This window comes from Rattus norvegicus, chromosome 1 (assembly GCF_021556685.1).
Source record: "Rattus norvegicus strain SHRSP/BbbUtx chromosome 1, alternate assembly SHRSP_T2T, whole genome shotgun sequence".
Lineage (NCBI taxonomy): Eukaryota > Metazoa > Chordata > Mammalia > Rodentia > Muridae > Rattus > Rattus norvegicus.
Genome location: NC_141534.1, coordinates 81,322,505 through 81,340,414, shown reverse-complemented (window position 1 = coordinate 81,340,414; position 17,910 = coordinate 81,322,505). Strand labels below are relative to the sequence as shown.

At 52.3% G+C, this 17,910-nt stretch overlaps 3 protein-coding genes across 16 annotated transcripts; 1 reads left to right on the top strand and 2 right to left on the bottom strand.

Moving 5' to 3' along the window:
- Positions 1-693: 693 nt before the first annotated feature.
- On the top strand, positions 694-12,394 carry Leng8 (leukocyte receptor cluster member 8). Of its 12 annotated transcripts, none has more exons than XM_087568307.1 (17): positions 694-799; positions 2,362-2,454; positions 3,080-3,251; positions 3,529-3,636; positions 4,641-4,751; positions 5,640-5,892; positions 6,110-6,251; positions 6,418-6,621; positions 6,846-6,896; positions 7,006-7,284; positions 7,378-7,518; positions 7,643-7,928; positions 8,353-8,454; positions 8,560-8,628; positions 8,722-8,851; positions 8,934-9,141; positions 10,565-11,819. In XM_087568307.1, the coding sequence occupies exons 2-17, from the start codon at positions 2,417-2,419 to the stop codon at positions 10,725-10,727; spliced, it is 2,457 nt and encodes an 818-aa protein (XP_087424433.1). In that variant the 5' UTR covers positions 694-799; positions 2,362-2,416; the 3' UTR covers positions 10,728-11,819. The 12 variants fall into 12 exon arrangements, with proteins under 12 accessions (XP_087424433.1, XP_087424487.1, XP_087424466.1 ...); XM_087568318.1 differs by lacking the exon at positions 694-799 and adding an exon at positions 984-1,251; XM_087568361.1 differs by lacking the exon at positions 4,641-4,751.
- Leng9 (leukocyte receptor cluster member 9) lies at positions 11,565-13,542 on the bottom strand. The gene has a single exon (NM_001432819.1). It carries the CDS (start codon positions 13,366-13,368, stop codon positions 11,851-11,853), a length of 1,518 nt encoding a protein of 505 aa, NP_001419748.1. The 5' UTR covers positions 13,369-13,542; the 3' UTR covers positions 11,565-11,850.
- Positions 13,543-14,881: 1,339 nt separating this feature from the next.
- On the bottom strand, positions 14,882-17,097 carry Cdc42ep5 (CDC42 effector protein 5). 3 transcript variants are annotated; one of them, NM_001108469.2, is made up of 3 exons: positions 16,837-17,097; positions 16,454-16,560; positions 14,882-15,477 (listed from the first exon to the last, which is right to left on the bottom strand). In NM_001108469.2, the coding sequence occupies exon 3, from the start codon at positions 15,475-15,477 to the stop codon at positions 15,016-15,018; it is 462 nt and encodes a 153-aa protein (NP_001101939.1). In that variant the 5' UTR covers positions 16,454-16,560; positions 16,837-17,097; the 3' UTR covers positions 14,882-15,015. The 3 variants fall into 3 exon arrangements, with proteins under 3 accessions (NP_001101939.1, NP_001424524.1, NP_001424525.1); NM_001437595.1 differs by lacking the exon at positions 16,454-16,560; NM_001437596.1 differs by lacking the exons at positions 16,454-16,560; positions 16,837-17,097 and adding an exon at positions 16,587-16,649.
- Positions 17,098-17,910: the final 813 nt, after the last annotated feature.

Genomic DNA, 17,910 nt, shown 5'->3' with positions numbered 1-17,910 from the left:
TAACCGGGGATCCCAAATTGGACTGCACAATTCAATCACTCTCACTGTAAACCGTGGGCTTTAAGTGGCAGCTCACACTTTACATTTCATAGGAAGGAGGCGGATTTCTGAGTTCCAGGTCATCCTGATCTTAACAGATACAGTTCTGCCAGCTGCCTCTCTGTCCTGTCCATATCTCACCATCCCAAAACCCTACAGGATACCTTTCCAGCGTCACGGTTCAGTGGCTACTCCCATTCCTCAAACGACGCGTTTCCCGCTTCCTTTGATTCGCACTCGCTATTCCCACGCCAGGTGCGCCATTCCAATTTTATTCACTAAACAAGCTTTCCAAGGGAGGATTCATCTTTATGCCTCTTCTCTCCACCCAATTTGTTTTTATCGTCATAGCGCAGGGCGCAGTCTCACAACTCCTGTTCCTATTATTTTACACTTGAGGGCCTATTGACTACTGTAGATTGAGTCAAAACTAGCCTATTGTGTACACGTACGAGAGACTGGGAGGGCTCGCGGTTCTTGTCCCCACGGGGCTACCGTCTAAAGCCAGCTTCCGGCTTGCCGACAACGCCCACACGCGATTGCGTCGCGGGACGAGTGGAGGACGGTTCAAACCCAGCGGTGACTTCTATTGGCTGTGCGCGACACGAGGCGGGGTCGGACGTCCTTGTAACGTCATCACGCCGCGGTCCGGACGTTCGAGCCCCAGTCTAGAGCCCGCCGGTGACTGAACGCACTCTTGGTTGTCTTGTATCTTCTGCTTTGGGCCGCCGGCAACGAATCCCAGGAGCGAGTGGTTCTAGTGAGTGTGGGTATTGGTGGGAGGCCTGGCAGGCGAGCACAGGAACTCTTTCGGGTTCCGTACTCCGCGAGCCCTGGCCTGTTTGGTGAGGCCAACCGACGCCGCGCCCTGCGTCTGTAAAGGGTGTGGCTGCCGGAGCGCCGTCGCGCATGCGCGCTGGGTGGGCGAGGGGGAGCGCTTCTTTGCGCGTGCGCGTCCGCTTCCGCTCTGCCACAGACCCTGGGAACGCTGCGGGCCCTAGTACCCTAGACGCTCCCCTTGCGGCCCCATTGACCCGCTGTTACGCCGGCCTCCCTGTTGCCTGGGGCAACCTAGAGAGGCCACCCTCGCAGCCTGGTGCGCAGGCGCGGCCGGGCCGGTGGCTGGCCGCAGGGACAAGGGAGGTCGCTTGAGTTCAGGGCGGCCTCAACTTCCACCTAGCGTCGTGGACCCCATGCCTGCGGGACAGCCAGGTGCTGTTGAACTTACAGTTCATGTTGTCCTCGTCCATCTGACCCTTTCCCTCAGGCCTCCTCCTAATACCAATTAGTAACCCGAGGCTCTCTTATCTGCTTCCCTAGTTAGGACCCCTTGACTCCACCCAACGTTTTTGTTTTTGTTTTTAAGGCCTTTGAGACCTGTCAGTGCTCCTTAGACTTCCTGTAAGATTTCGGGTTCTCCAGTAGGCTTCTTTGATGTAAATCTTAACTGTTGTTTGGACTGCTCCAGCCCTATTTCCAAAGTGGTCCTTCATATTTTTTTTATGGTATTCGCCTCACCCCTAATAGTTTATTAAGAATGTTGCGCGCCTCCCACAATTTCGTCAAAGTTTTATCTGCAGACACCTTACTTGAGTAATTGCCACTTGTTTTCCCCCTAACCAACTCCTGCTCCTAGGAACATCCCATACAAGTCTCTTCTCTGTCCTCTGGAGACTAATTGATTAAGTCTGGTAGGTGCTGACAGCCAGTGACTTAAAATAGGGGGAGTCTCCCGCTCCTGCTCACTGGGACATCCATAGATTACCTTTTTCTTTGAAAACTTTGTTTTCCAATGTTCTCCCAGTCTCAGTCCCTTACTCTTCAGTGTGTCCCCAGAGGCGGCTTTCTTGCCAAGCTTCTTCGGTAGCTAGTACTTTAGTCACTGGTAGTTACACATCGGAGAGCCGCCTTCTTGCTATATCAATATACTAGGGGATTCTCTTGATTTCCTGTCCAGGACTGGTTTCTGCATCCATCACTTGAGCCAGGTTTCCCTCACATCCACACAGAATGTAATGCAAGTTTTAGTTTCTTTGTTTTCATTTTCATATCCCACAGTTTAGTCTTAGAGCCTTCCAAGGGAGGTCTTTTCCTTTCATGCTCAGGTCTCTTCATTCCACACTAGGAATTGATTCTCTCTGATTCTTTTGGCTGTTTGTTTTCGAGACAGGATTTCAACATGTAACCCAGATAAGTGTTGAACTCCCAGCAATCACCACACTTGGATTCTTTTCCATTCTTTACCAGTGTTCCCTTCTGAGATACCCTCCCTTTCCAGCCTAGCTTCTCTTGGGTCTTCCTGATTCATCTCTTTTCTTCTAGGCAGTGAAAAAGCAGTCTGGCTCCCGAGGTCTACTCCCTACACCCCAAGGTCCAGATGGCGGCCAACGTGGGTGATCAGCGCACTGCAGACTGGTTAGTAGGGGTAGGGGAACATAGCCCATTGAGGAGGACAAAGAGGAACAAGAAGACACAGTGGGACCTTGTACAGCTTGGGGGAAGAAATGCACATTCTGGGGGCTGGGATGGAGGGGCAAGCTTCCCCTTTGAGTTTTTCTATGTTTGTGAATTTGGGCATGTGTGGGTGTGAGTAAGTGTGTGTCACCCGTGCTCATCAAGGTCAGAAGAGGTATCAGATTCCTTGGACCTGGAGTTACAGGTGGCTGTGAGCCGTCTGACATGGGTGTTGGGAACAGAATCTGTGACAATGCAAGACTACTAAATGCTCTTAAACACTGAGCTACCTCTCCAGCCCCCTCTTTCTGACCATTTTTCTTTCCTTTTTTTTTTTTTTAATTTTTTTTCATTGTTGGCCATATCAGGATTTACTGGCTTATAAAAAACAGTTCTCCTAAGGTCATGTTTAAAGTTATGTACATATTGGTCAGCCTTCTGTTTGATTGGTTATGTGCTACCTTCAGCTTGGGCTGTGGTGAGAAGGGAGTTTAGCTCTAGAATTCAAGCCTTGGGTTTGCTTTCCCTCCCGAACTTTGTCTACCTGTATACAGTGGGAGAACATAGCTCTGATTCACTTTTACAGGTCTTCTCAGTACAGCATGGTGGCTGGGGCCAGCAGAGAAAATGGAATGGAGACTCCTATGCATGAGAACCCAGAGTGGGAGAAGGCCCGCCAGGCCCTGGCCAGCATCAGCAAAGCAGGGGCTGCCAGCAGTTCCAAAGCCAGTAGCAGTGGGCCTGTGGCCAGTGCACAAGTGAGAATGGAATGCAGGATTTGGGAGTACCTTAGGGAGTCTGTAAACATGTTTTCCTATTAACTAAATCTGATGAAGTGAAAATGTTAACTTCTTTGGGTCAATCAGGGCCTGACTGATCTTAAAGAGAATCTTCCCCATCTTTAAGATGCGTAGTCATACTATACAGAGTCTGCTCCCTTCCTGCAGTTACTCTGCAGTGAAGGCCTGCCCTCTTGGGACTGTAGTGCCCATGGGCTCCTGTGGCTGGTACTGACAGACACTTCTGTTTTTCTAGTACGTTTCTCAGGCAGAAGCCTCGGCTTTGCAGCAGCAGCAGCAACAGTACTACCAGTGGTACCAACAGTACAACTATGCCTATCCTTACAGCTACTACTACCCCATGGTGAGGACCTGACTGCAAGGGGTGGGTGAGTGGTTGGTTGGGGTGAAGATAGATAGCAGCCTCCCCCACCCTTCCATGCCCCCCAAACCACCAGATTTCTGCTCAGGTCTCACAGGGTCCGGCATATCCATTCTGGTCCATTTCACTGTTGATGCTGACATTCCCGCTGCCTCCAGACCCCAGGACATTAGCATGTCCTCGTCCCCTATGCTTTGCTCTGCTGCAGCTCTTTGTTTTATCATGCTCACTTCAAGGTTCCTTGCTGCCCAGAGAACACCTTCAGAGAGCCTCCCATTGCCTTTTAAGTCATCTTCCTGCTTCTCCTTTTCTCTGCCTAGTTCTCTTTCATGGTACTTACTGCAGGACATTACCCACTCATACCTGTAGTTGTGTGTAAACTTTATTGAAGTCTAGGTTCTTGCTTTTCTTTTTGAGTCGGAGTCCATATAGCCCAGGTTAACTTCAGCCTTCTGCCTCAACTGCCTGAATGTATACCAACCACCACATCACAATAGCTTGATTTTTTTTTTTTTTTTTTTTTGGTTGGTTGGTTGGTGGTTTTGTTTGTTTTGTTGTTCTGACTTTTTGTTTTGTTTTAAGACGATGTCTCACTGTGTAAGTCTGGTTGGCCTAGAACTCATTGTGTAGATCAGGCTTACTCAGACTCCACAGCAATTAACCTGCCTCTCCCCCACGCCCAAGTCCTGTGATTAAAGGGGTGAGCTGTTGCCCCTATCACTTTATCATAGCATTTAAAAGTGTTGGCACTTACTATTTCTTACTACCTATTAACAAGGACTCTGAGCATGAGCATAAGTAGAATAAAGAGATTTTTGTTTTAGATTATTATTTTATTTTGGAAAATACTTGATTGGTGCATTTGTGTGGTAGAAAAAAATAAGGGCCTGGAGTCTATAGCCTCTTGAGTTGTACACAGTTCCAAGGGAGGCCAAAGGCATGGTGAGCAGCATCCACTAACTCTGACTTCCACTGTGCCTTGGCAGAGCATGTACCAGAGCTACAGCTCCCCCTCTCAGTATGGGATGGCCAGCTCCTACGGCTCAGCTACAGCCCAGCAGCCATCGGCTCCCCAGCACCAAGGGACTCTAAACCAGGTAATGCTGTGCCTAGCTGCTCCTGGTCAGCTGCGAGAGAGCCTGGGTTTTGAGAGGACATGCAACCAATGGTCTGCACGATTTCAAAGCTGTTCCCTCCCTTCCTCCTTGTTCTTTGTTGCCAAGAAGCTGCTAATCTAAAAGCTTAACTTTTAAAAGTAGAATGGGCATGAGGCTAGCAAGGCCAAGGGGCTATATATGTGCGGTATTGGGGAGGTAGCAGGAGTAGTTTGTAGTTTGGCAATCTGTCTTCTCTTTTCCTCCAGCATGTGCACTCATATCTGCATTCAAGAGCATGTCCCCTCAGCCCCTGCCCCTGCCCCAGGCCCCACACAGCAAATGGTGCACACACACCCATACTTACCCAACATGTGCCTTTGCATCTGGCACAACCTAGAGGAGTAGAGGAGCCTTAGACCATGGGAAGTACATTGACCTGGGTTTGAGTGCTTGGTTAGCCTCTTCTTTGGACCTCTCGAGTCATGACTACCACGCCTTAGTGGCTCTTCAGAGTCAAGAGGGTGCAGTCTTGTCATAGGGATTGGACAGTTTTGTTGTCATGTGTTGATATGCTCAAGAAAAGGAACCTTAGTTAGTGGATGTACCGTCAGTGTAGTAGAGTCAGGCCCCAGTGTTGGCATTTTTGGTAGCTGCTCCTTGACAGCTAGGCTGTGTAAAGTTGTTCAGTCCCTTAAGGCTTAATCTTCTCAGTTGTGAAATGAACTGCTAGTGAAAGTAGATACCCCAGGTAGTCACTGAGCACACATAATGGCAGCCCATAAGAGATTGTAGTACTGAGTGCTAAAGAGATGACTATAAAGACTGAATACCATGTGACTCAGCCTCAGGATGCTGCCTGCTGCTTTCAGCCTCTGCTTTTTCCCGCAGCCTCCAGTCCCTGGCATGGATGAGAGTATGGCCTACCAGGCTTCCCCTCAGCAGCTACCTGCAGCCCAACCCCCTCAGCCCTCAAACCCACAACATGGGACACATAGTTTAAACAACGGCCCTCAGTCTGGAACAGCCCCAACCACTCAGCACAATCAGGCAGGGGCTCCTACAGGACAGACCTATGGGCCACACAGCTACAGTGAACCTGCCAAACCCAAGAAGGGTCAGCAGTTGTGGACCCGCATGAAACGTAAGTTAGAGGATCTGTGGGGGATTTCAGAGGGTTGGAGCTTGGCTGTAAGCCACACAGGGTGTCTGGACCTTTGTCTAAGTATTGCGATGGGCCCTAGTTAAGGGGAAAACTGTCCTAGAATAGGTATGCTCATGTTAGGAACTTGTTCTCTAGAGCTTGGCCTGTTTGAATGTCTGGGGAAGGGCCCAACTCTATCTCTGCTATTGTCCCACAGCAGCCCCTGGGACTGGAGGTCTAAAATTTAACATCCAGAAGAGGCCCTTTGCTGTCACCAACCAGAGCTTCAGCTCCAATTCAGAGGGTCAACACAGTGGCTTTGGACCCCAGCCCAATTCCGAGAAAACTCAGAATCACAGGTGACTATCATGCTTGACCCTGCCCACTCATCCTCTATGTTCCAGGGGTCCCTCTTTAGGGAACATAGAAATGTACAGAACTGCCTTCTTAGATCACAGTGATGAAGTTCTGCTGATGTGTGGGTCCTCCTACCTGCGTGCCCTCATCTGTCCCCCCTTCCCACAGTGGGCCTTCTGGCCGGGGAAACCTGTCTGGGAAGCCAGATGATTGGCCTCAGGACATGAAGGAATATGTGGAACGGTGTTTTACCGCCTGCGAGTCAGAAGAGGACAAGGACCGGACAGAGAAACTGCTCAAGGAGGTGCTACAGGCCCGGCTCCAGGATGGCTCTGCCTACACCATCGACTGGAGCCGAGAGCCTCTGCCTGGGTCAGTCTGCATGACACTGTGAAACAGTGGGGTTGCTGAGTGTGGGTTGGGGACATGGACACCAAAACTAGCAGCTTCAGAGACATGATCCCGAAATCATATCTCATGTCTCCATGGGGTGGGTAGGAGGTCTAGGAGTGATCAAAGTTGGGTTTTAGGATATGGGAAGGGATTGCTAGGGAGGTATGGGTGGCTCAGTGGCTAAGAGCATCCCCTGGACACAGACAATCTTGGGCTTGGTCCCTTTCCTGCACCACAGTGGCTGAGTTGCCGGGGTAAGTGCCTCTCCTTTCTGAGGTTTTGTGGGCCTGGGCCATGGGGTGGGGTCTGCAGAACTGCAGGTCGGTGGCTGATTGGTAATGCCCTGCCCTGCTATATCCTCAGGCTGACCAGGGAGCCTGTGGCTGAGAGCCCCAAGAAGAAGCGGTGGGAGGCCCCTAGCAGCCTTCACCCTTCCAGGGGGGCAGGCTCTGTGACAAGGGGCGGGGGTGCCCAATCCCAGCGAGGGACACCTGGGGCTGGGGGTGCTGGCCGAGCTCGGGGTAGCAGCTTCGCCAAGTTCGGCAACCGCAACGTCTTCATGAAGGATAACAGCTCTTCCTCCAGCACGGATTCGCGCTCCCGCTCCTCATCTAGGTCTCCTACCCGACACTTCCGGAGAAGGTGTGTGGGTTTGGACTGGAAGGCAGCTGGGAGGGAGCTGCTTGGATCCTGACCCTTGTGCTTCAGGCCTGACTTTTCCTCTTTCTTGTGTAGTGACTCACACTCAGACTCTGACAGCTCCTACTCAGGGAATGAGTGCCACCCTGTAGGCCGCAGGAACCCACCCCCCAAGGGTCGGGGAGGTCGCGGGGCTCACATGGATCGAGGTCGAGGCAGGGCGCAGCGTGGAAAGAGGTAAGTTGCTTTGGGTGGGATTTCTTCCTAGGTATAGGTTAGTGGTAGTGGGTCTCACAGTTGGGGTAGATGGCCTTCAGAGTGGCTGAAGATATTGGCTTTCTTTTTAACCCTTTCTCCCCAGACATGACCTAGCTCCCACCAAACGCAGCCGCAAGAAGATGGCAGCACTGGAGTGTGAGGACCCAGAGCGTGAACTTAAGAAGCAAAAGAGGGCAGCCCGCTTCCAGCATGGGCACTCACGTCGCCTGCGCCTTGAACCTTTGGTGCTACAAATGAGTAACCTGGAAAGCAGTGGAGCTGACCCTGACTGGCAGGAGCTGCAGATTGTGGGCACCTGTCCTGACATCACAAAGCATTATCTGCGGCTCACCTGCGCCCCAGACCCATCAACTGTGCGACCTGTCGCTGTAAGTCCCAGGCAGAGTGTGTCTGCCCCAAGGATGTGTTGGCATTAGGACAAGGAGCTAACATAGCAAGAGGGGTACATGGGACATGTCAGATGTCAGAGGTGGTAACTCTGACTATGAGAAAATCCTCTCATGCAGACCCTTCACATCTGGGGCATAGCCCGGCCACAATCTGCCTTATGACCAGCAAAGTTAAGGGAGATTTGTGTGTGGGGCCCTAGAAAAAGATAGCCTTGGGAAGGTAACTGGTGTTGTGCATCAGGATGGCATAGCCAATACCTGCTGCATATTGGCTCAGTTTTGTTTGTCATAGCTGTGGTGAGTCATTGATAGTGGCTTTGATGCAGCTCTTGTTGAGTGGGGACACAGTGGCTTTGGCCTGTCAGCTCTCCTCTCCACTTAGCTTTAATTCTGTTCCCTGGAGGTTTTGAAGAAGTCTCTGTGCATGGTCAAGTCCCACTGGAAGGAGAAGCAGGACTATGCCTTTGCCTGTGAGCAGATGAAGTCCATTCGACAGGACCTGACAGTAAGGCAAATGCTGAGAGGGTTCTGATGTCAGCTGTCTTAACTTGTTCTGCTCTGCCTGACGCTGCTGTTTTGTTTTTTTTGTTTGTTTTTTGTTTTTTCCTAGGTGCAAGGCATCCGGACGGAGTTCACTGTGGAGGTGTATGAGACCCATGCCCGCATTGCCTTGGAAAAGGTAGGGAGCTTGGTAGCTTCCTCCCACTCCTTTCTTGAAATCACCTGTATTTGGCCTGTGCCTCACACCCCTCCCTCTATGCTCTACCCTCAGGGTGACCATGAAGAATTCAACCAGTGCCAAACACAGCTTAAGTCGCTGTACGCGGAGAATTTAGCAGGCAACGTGGGTGAATTTACTGCATACCGAATTCTCTACTACATCTTCACCAAGAACTCTGGAGGTGAGATGCCCATTCCCAAGATGGAGGGTACCATGCCCAAGATGGCACCCTGCCACCTGACCTCCAGTTATCTCCTGTGCAGACATCACTACGGAACTGGCATACCTCACGAGGGAGATGAAGGCAGACCCCTGCGTGTCACACGCATTGGCACTGAGGGCAGCCTGGGCCCTGGGCAACTACCACCGCTTCTTCAAGCTCTATTGCCATGCACCTTGCATGTCTGGCTACCTTGTGGACAAGTTTGCAGACCGGGAGCGCAAGGCCGCCCTCAAGGCCATGATCAAAACGTATGTGGCACTGCACTCTGCTGCCTTCTGTGCTGTGGCTCTGCCACATCCCCTCCACATCCTGGTCAGCCTTCAGCTTCTCTGCTGGAGTCCCCTCCCAATCCCCTGTTCACACCCCTGGCCCTCATTGCTTTCCTCCTCAGCCACCTTCAGTTCCAGGTTTTCTCCCACTGTTCTGACCTCACTGCTCCTGGTGTCATGTCCTGTCCTTCCCTGTACTCCTGTTACGTCAGTTTGGAACCTGGTTTATTTTCCCTTTTCAGGGTCTTTGCCTGCAGCTAGATGCTGCTCTTCCTGACACTAGAAAGGGTGACTTGGCTCATATTGCTAGCAGTCTCTTGAGATGACACCTTGTGCCCATTCCATTTTTGACTGTCAGAAGTCTTGGACTGGGGACTTGTGGCAACAAGGGTGGTATTGCAAGGCATCAGATGGCATGATGCTTGCCCATATGAGGAAGAGATTCCCAACACCACTGCACACACCTCTCCAGATATTTTTGCTTGTGGATGCTGCTGCCATATAGTGGGTAGGGACCAGGGATGTTGTGCAACAAAATGACCGGCAGCAGTGTGTGCCAGTCTTGCCAAGGTTGAAAAACCCTGGTCAAGAGCTCTGTCAAAAGTCTTGAGGGGCCTTAAATGCCAGGCTAGGCAGCAGTGTTTTGTCATTAGTGGTTCCATTATAGTAGGATTTACAATCTATGGCATCAAGGGGGGGGACTGGCTCCAGATTTGATTAGCTGGAATGAATGGACATCAGGCTACTCTGCCTTTTGTAATCTAGTAAGCCACTTGGTGGGCAGCTTTCAAGCTCTGGCCTGTGTTGACCTCATTCTCACAGCACCTTTTCTATGAACTTAGCACAGCAGACAGATATCCGACTTGTGTTCCTGCCATAGCCTAAGGCAGGCTGTTCTGTCCCAGGGCCATGGGTTGCCTGGGTTCCATTCTAAGTGGTTAAAGGGTTTTGGTGGCCTTCAGGAGAGGTTCCCCAGAATTAGTACATGTACACAATTAGGGCATCTTAGTAGCAACCTGAAGGCACTGCTGAGTGTAACACTCTGTGCGAACATCCTGTGGGGAGGGGCGCCATTGTCCCTACCCTCTGAGCCCATGTACCACTTACTCTGTCTGGCTCCAGCTCCTCAGTCAGCAGAGGAGCCAAGCTGGGCCCTTTCCCTCCTGCCCCCTCCTTCCTGAACAGGTAAGTGTGGGCAAGGGGGGGCACAGCTGGGCACTGGGGCTACCAACCCCATCCCTTGCCCCCCCAAGCCCCTGATAATGGGGAGGTTGGGAGGGGCTGCAGAAGCCAGCAGGTTCCTTGCTGAGGAAAATGCAAGCCCAGATGGGGAGCATTGCTCTCTGCTCTTGGGCCCTCCCTTGTCTGCTTGCCTCATCATTTTCTCCTCTTGTCTCCATAGCTTCCGCCCTGCGCTGCCCGTCTCCTACCTGCAGGCCGAGTTGGCCTTCGAGGGCGAGGCCGCCTGCCGGGCCTTCCTAGAGCCCTTGGGCCTGTCCTACACGGGCCCGGACAACTCCAGCGTGGACTGCCGCCTCAGCCTGGCGCAGCTGCCAGCCTTCTGAGCACCCATCGAGCACGGGCGGGGGCAGGGCTGTGGCCCAGCGCCGCCTTTTCAAATTTTGTTTTTGAGCCATGGACATGGGTTGTAAAAATTTGTGGGGAGTAGGCTCCAGGAAGAGCCAGCATCCCTACCCCCGTTTCCCACCGGGGACCTGTACAGAGATTTTTCTACGTTTTTATTTTTTGTCTCAGAGGGGATAATTGGGAGTATATAGTGGAGCAGGGTGGGGTGGGGGCTACAGGTTCTGTGTCCACCTCTCACCTCCACTAATGCTGTCTCAGTGTTTTTTCTCTCTCTCTCTCGAGCTTGTACTCCAGCACCTGACTCTGCGTGCTGGCCCATCCCATGCTGGGGGGCCAGCAGAAAGAAGACAGGCTGTCCAGCCCGCACCCGCCTGCAGTGGGCCACCAGCCAGCCACACCCATTGCCTCATCTGCCTCTTCATAGACTCTTGCTGCCCAGCCATTGGGGCCTCAGTGTTTGGGGTGAGGGAAGCCACTTAAAGACTATGCCCCACCTTCAGCTCCTCACCCCAGAAACGCCAGCCAGCACCACCAACACAACCAGACCAGCGCCGCACCGCACTGAGGACTCCAAGGCCTTCGCGGGACCATGCCAGCCGGGCTGCCTCGTCTTACTCAAGTTGTATTAAGTTGTCTCCGTGTCCCTTCCTCCCTCTGCCCCAATGTTTCTTCTGATTTTTTTTTTCTTTCCCTCCCTCCCTCTTCCTCTTCCCTTCCTACTCCCTGGTTCAACACAGGTAAAATGGTTACCCTCCCTTCTTTCCTCCCCTCTGCCTTCATGGATCACCAGCTCACGTCACGTTTCCTTCTCTTTTCTCTGTGTGTGTGTTTATTTAAGTTACTTTTCTTCCTTCTCCCCTTTTCTTTTTGCCCCCCCCCCCCTTCTGCCATGTAACTGGAGGATGTGCTATGAGGTTGCAAACAGCTGGACTGTCAGGCTGCTTTTTTTCCAGATGCCTCCCTGCCTCCCCTCCCTACCTCTCCCCTCCCCTTCCTTCATTCTCCTTGAGCATTGAGTACAGTACATTTTGGAAGCTTGAAACCAAAATTAAAGAGAGAGAGAGTGAGAACCTGTTTCTTTTCTGAAATTTGAAACCTTGGTCAGTTCAGGGGAATTTGAGCCAGGGGCAGGTAGCTCTGCCCTGCTCTGCCCATTCTGCACAGCCAGAGTTTCTCTAGGGGCTGCCTTCCTAGCTCCTCATTCAGGATATACTCAGGCTTGGGGAGGCAGACCTGGGTTCCATGTGGTACCTTAGCCAGCGTGAGGTGTGGTTGTAGTTCTGGCAGCTGCACCACTCTAAGCCCTTCGGCCTCTAGCCTCTGATTCAGTGTTTGGACCATGCTTGCCAGTGTTGGGGAAGGTGTGGCACAGAGCACATGATGGCCCAGAAGAATCAAGTCCCGGAACTGTAACTCGGAGGGTGCCTGAAGCCCTGGTTTCAAGATGGCTCTCCGAAGAGCTCTAACCGCTGCAGCCTCCTCCCCAGGGCCTGTTATCCTTAGCAAGACCACTGTCAGGTGCAGGGCCTGTGCTGGTACCAGGAACTCGGCACAATAAGGGGCAATCCGGACCAGATGCTCTTGGGCCTTGACCACCTCAGCCCTAAGCCCAGGCTCTGTCACCATCAGTGCCACAAAATGTGTAGGCCGGGGTTTGCGAGGGGCCCTTCTGTCATCAGGCCAAGCACCTGGATCCCACACACTTTCCATCTCGTCTGCAGAAAGACCTGAAGTTTCCAAGACCTGCACCTGCCACTGTGAAAGCACTGTGGCTTTGGGCACTTGTACAGAGATCTCCTTTACTCCTGAGCAGCATATGCTTGGGTCTGGTGTTTCTAACTCAGTGGTCCCATTCAGTACAGTCTCTTTGGTTGGCCCATCTACTTCCGGTGTCTCCAGGCTGGAATCAAGCTCAGTTCTGGCCTCTTTGATTGTCCCACCTTCTTCGGGTGTCTCTAGGCCCGAATCAAGCCCAGTTCTGGTCTCTTTGATTGCCCCACCCTCTTCCTGTGTCTCTAGGCCCGTATCAAGCCCAGTCGTGGTCGGGTTTCCACCCCCTTCCTCAGGGGCACCCTGGGTGTCCAGATCCTCGAAACCCACCCCTGTTTTCTCTGTGTCCGGAATTTCTGCCTTAACCTCTCTCCAATGCTCGTCCCGGTCGTCCAGCGCATCGAGGATGGTGGGTCCCCGTCCAGCCACAGAGCCCGAGCCAAAAATAAGGTCAGTACGGGAGGCACGGTCCCACACCAGGCGGCCGCGGAAGCGGAAGTAGCGAATGCGGTGCTGCGGCACCGCCAAAACGCCGGGTCCGAGCGCTGCTAGCGGCTCGTCCCAGCAAAAGGCACAGAATGGCTCTTCCTGCACACCCAGGAAGCGGTCAGTGTAGCCCACAGAAAAGTCAGCGGGATCCAGGCGCGGGTCCCAGCGGATACGCCGGATGACGTCAGCAGCAGTACGCAGAGCAGGCTTCTTAGACCGGGCCTCAGGCTGCGCAACCTCGGGGGACGGCGCCGGGGCCCCGGGATGTGGCTGACGGCAGCGCGCACCAAAGCGACAGCGGCCCTCTAGGAAGAAGCGGCAGGCGGCGGAGGCCTCAGAGGAATCGGCCGAGGCCTCCATGGTCCCCCACGCACTAAGTGGTCTCTGTCCGCAGCGTTGATCACCAACTGTGACGCCAGGAGCTCCGCCCGCCTCAGGTGGAAGGACGCCAAAGGAAGAGGCGGGAGATCGGAATGTAACAGGGGCTCCGGTGCGCCAAAGTCAAGCCCAGCTTTTCTGTACTATCCGGCTTGTAAACTGCTGGGAACACGGTCTTGCCCCGCCTAAAATGATTTACATAGTCCGGCCCATCAGAGAACCTTTGAGAATCTGGCCCTGCCCAACCAGCCAATTAACGTGAGTGTGGAGCTTTTCTCTGGAACCCAAGGGAGCCATGTCACATTCCATCCAACTACTTTCTATGTGCTCCTCCCTTTTGGGACTTTAGCGAGACAGTTTCGCAAATATTTGACACGTGCCTCATCCGCTGTTGGGGCCTCAAGAAAGCCTAGGAGCTAGACTTCTCCGCATCTGATTTACATATACTCCTCAGCCTTGGTGTGGGTAGGACTTAGAAAACCCCGCCCGCAGCCTCCAGATACTTTGCATCTGCCCAGACCTTTGAGACTTCTAGGAAGCCTGGCAGGGCATCATCTGATTAGGCTTAGCGGTCCTGGCCCCGCCCCCAATCATCCTTAAAGTTGGTAGCCAGCCCCCATACCACTGATTAACTTACATACCATACCTCATAATGAGTAAAGTGACTTCTGGTCCTGTCTATATTAAGTTACTTACAGACGTCCGCTCCGGTCTTTCCTGGGAGCCTCACCCCTCTAACTTGGCCCCACCCCCCCCCTGAATATTTTACATATGCTCCGTCCCCCGTTGGTCTAACCCTGAATTCACCAAGGTTCAATGGTTTTATCTATTCCTGTTTGTAGGGGTCCGGTTTTACTCCCGTCCCCAGCCTAAGGGTTGACATATACGACCTACCCATTTGGACCTGCCTGTGGTCCGGTTAATTTAAATTGATCTCATCCCTCTAGGGACCTAAGATAGCTCCATCCCAAACCCCAGAGACCAAGTCTAGATGTTCCTTCCCTCTGGAAACCTTTGAGAATCTTGCTTCACCCTCAGTCCTGATATAGGTTCAGACAGCCGTGCACCTCTGGGATGTTAAAATATTTCGACATCGGTGGGCTCAGGCTGAACTTTGTGCCCAGATTTGGAACACAACAGCCACCCACAGGGTGACACACAGTTGGTGGGACCCGAAGCCCTTCACACAGGAACCACACCCTTCCTGGCTCCAAAGGTTACCAACCACTTCCCTTTGAGCTGCTCCCTGAAAGTGGAGCGGTGCCACCCAGTCAGAGTGCACCTGGAGGGAAGGGGAAGGCCAGGTGACTGTGACTCTTTAGGCCAATTTTTCCTGTAGCAGCTGCCACCAGGTCTAGACTTTATCCAGGTGGCAGTGAGGATGGGTCAATATATAAGGAATGAATAGGGCTGTGGGAGAGGTCAGGAACGAGAGTCCGCCTTTTGGGAGAGACATTACATGAATACACCTTCAAACTCTTAAAAGAGGCATCACTGAGGACAGATTTGACTTTTAGTTGGTGGCACCCCACCACTGTCCTGCTTCTGCACCCCTTCCCGCGTAAAACTCGGCTATTTATGTGTACAAAAGTGGAGTGCAGGGAGGGAGGAGTTGCGGGAATCAAGATACTACAGACCAATGACATCATCCAGCTGGAAGTCAGCATTGGAGCAGCAGTGGGCATTGGGATGCTGCATTCCAGTGAGGGCATCCCCACTGGGCTTGGTGGCCGTCGTCTCGCCGCGCTCCGCGTCCATGACGCCTAACACTGCGTCCAGCATAGAGGGGCCCAGGTCCAGGTGGAAGGACAGTAGCGGGTCTGCAGGTGAAGGAACTCGGAGACCAGGCACAGAGGCCTGTGGAACTGCAGGTGGAGGGACAGAATGTGGGGCCACAACTGGTGGGGCTCCAGCCTCCGGAGGTGGACCACCCCCGTGCCTATTCAGGAATGAGGTGTCTCCGAAGGCATCGCCACTGCTTCCCACGTGCAATGTGTGCCTGAAGTCTCCAAGGGGTGCTGAGATAGAGAGTGCTCCACGCTCCAGTCGCTTCTTTGGCTGTGCAGGGCCCACCTGCTTCAACAACGCCATCTGTGGGGACATAGGCATATGAGCTGCCTCATCCAGGAGCCCCAACTCTGTGTCTCTATCCCACATAGTCAGCCACAGAATGCTCTCATAAAACAGGATTAGGTGGGACTGTTACCGGTTAACAATGAGGAAGCAAGGTCACTACTGCTGAACTCAGTGACATACTTAGGTTTTCCTGAGTCTAACATGTCCATAACTATATCTGGTCTTTGCTACTTTGTGGGTTGTTCTTATCACCCTTTATAACCCTCCCCACCCCATTTCATCCCCTAACACTAATTTCTTTACTTTTGTTTCTTCTTTTTTCTTTGATCATGGCTACCAGCATACTGCAAACAGCCTCCCTAAACAACCAAGAACTACCAGCCTCTCTCAGGGCCCTCACATTTATGTAACCCTTGAAAAGTTTCCAGAATTCCAAATGTCACAAAATCACAAAATCACAAAAAAAAAAAAAAAAAAAAATCTGCAGCTGGCAAACCCACACTTCTGCTAGAGCTCTAGGCAAATCACAGCTGCTGAAGAAAGTCTGAAGCAGCCCCACATCCCTACACCGGGGATTAAAATGAATGAACATTCTAATATTTTTTTAAACAAAAATTCCAAAAGTCTCACTATGCATGACGATTATGCTATTTGGGTCACCCCAACAAAAATATTTGAGCATTCCTGGAGAACAGGTACCAAAAAATTATTTTTGGAGTGCTTTCCATCAAGGCTAATAAAAAATATAACTTCAGTTAGCATTAGCTACGGGTTTAGAATAGATGATTACCAATGCCCATTCTCAGAGCAGGGGAGTCTCTGTCCACTTAATATCCAAAACACTGGTCTAAGGCCAACCACACATTCAATCACCCTCCCCTCCGTACACATTGAAGAAGTGGGCTGCATCAGAGACTTCAAAGGCCCTGGTCTGTTTGGTAACTAGTCTGTCTCTTTTTTTTCTCTGGTTGAAGACTCCTGCGCTCCTCACCTCGTGGTCCAGACTGAATTGTAATCCGGCTTAAACTGGGGTCTCTCCTGGCCTTGGAGGCTACCTCTCTGACGCCTTTTTCCTTCTTTCTCCCGGCGGGATCTCACCTGACAAAACAAGTATCGCGTCCTACCTGGTAGGGGTTCCAGGACCTAGGCATGTGGCCTGAGTGCCACCGCTGCACGCTGGGTCCTGCACCCTTGAGTCCCAGGAGCCCCACCTCCGAGCTCTCTGGTTTCACAAGCTGGGAGTTACCCTGCTTTCCTCCCTCACATTCCAGGAGTCCGGGGTTCTTCATTCTCTATCGTTTACTGCCCTCCTCCTTCAGACTCAGGAAATTAGCCCCCAGAGTCTGGCAAGCCCCCACTGTGGTTCCTTCTTACCTGCACCGGGAATAAGCTTCAGCCCCTCTCGGGGGCCATAGCAGCCTCCCAACCCAACACCGAGTCAACGCCCAGTGAGAGTTGGCCTCTTGTCCCAGACTGAGAGGGTTAAGCCATAGGCCCCTCCCAACCTTCCTTATTCCCTCAAAATTTGCCTCTAGGATTTAAAGGACTAGAAAGCCTTGTTGGTAGTAAACCTAAAGGCCCTTTGAAGGGATTGTGGGGGTAGGTGGAGATCAGGACTGAGCATAGTGGAAGCCAGAGCAGAGCTAGGGGGGGATGGACCGTCGCGCCCCCAGCCTGGCCCCTCCCCCGCCTAGCCTGGAATTTCCTGAAACCAGGGAAGTCTGGCTGTTTAGAAGACTAATTTTTTCCAGACTACAGCTGTTGGGGCAGTGGTGACCGCGCGTGCTTGTGCGTGTGTGTTGTGTGTGTGCGCCCGTGCGTGTGCGCGTGTGCGTGAGAGGGGGGAGTGGAGTGGAGGGGGAGAGGAGGAGAGGGGGGAGTGGAGGGGGAGAGAAAGAGAGAGAGAGAGAGAGAGGTGAGAGGGGGGAGTGGAGTGGAGGGGGAGAGGAGGAGAGGGGGGAGTGGAGGGGGAGAGAAAGAGAGAGAGAGAGAGAGAGAGAGAGAGAGAGAGAGAGAGAGAGAGAGAGAGAGAGAGAGAGAGAGAGTTGAGAAGAGAGAGATGGATGGGAAAGAAGTGCTATAGCGCTGTGAGATTGCCCTGGAGAGTTCCCCAGGATATTCCTATTTGCAACCATCTTCCAAAGAAGGATCTTTACTCTGAATGTCTGTGTCTGTAGACAACACACTAGCATCCAAAACACTCTTCTGAAGTTGATGGAGCATAGCAGGAGTGAAGGTGTTTGGGGGTTGTGAGGTGTGTGTGCTGTTCCCAAGTGTGGTGTGGTTTATGATAAAATCTCCAGAAAGTTGGAAGGCTCAGAGGGAGACCCAGTTACACATCTAATAAATAAGCCCCTTTGAGACACGCTGAAGGTCTATACTGGGAACTTGTACAGCCCAGGGAGGAGGGAGCACATTCAGAGAAAGTTAGAGGTAGGCATGGTAGTT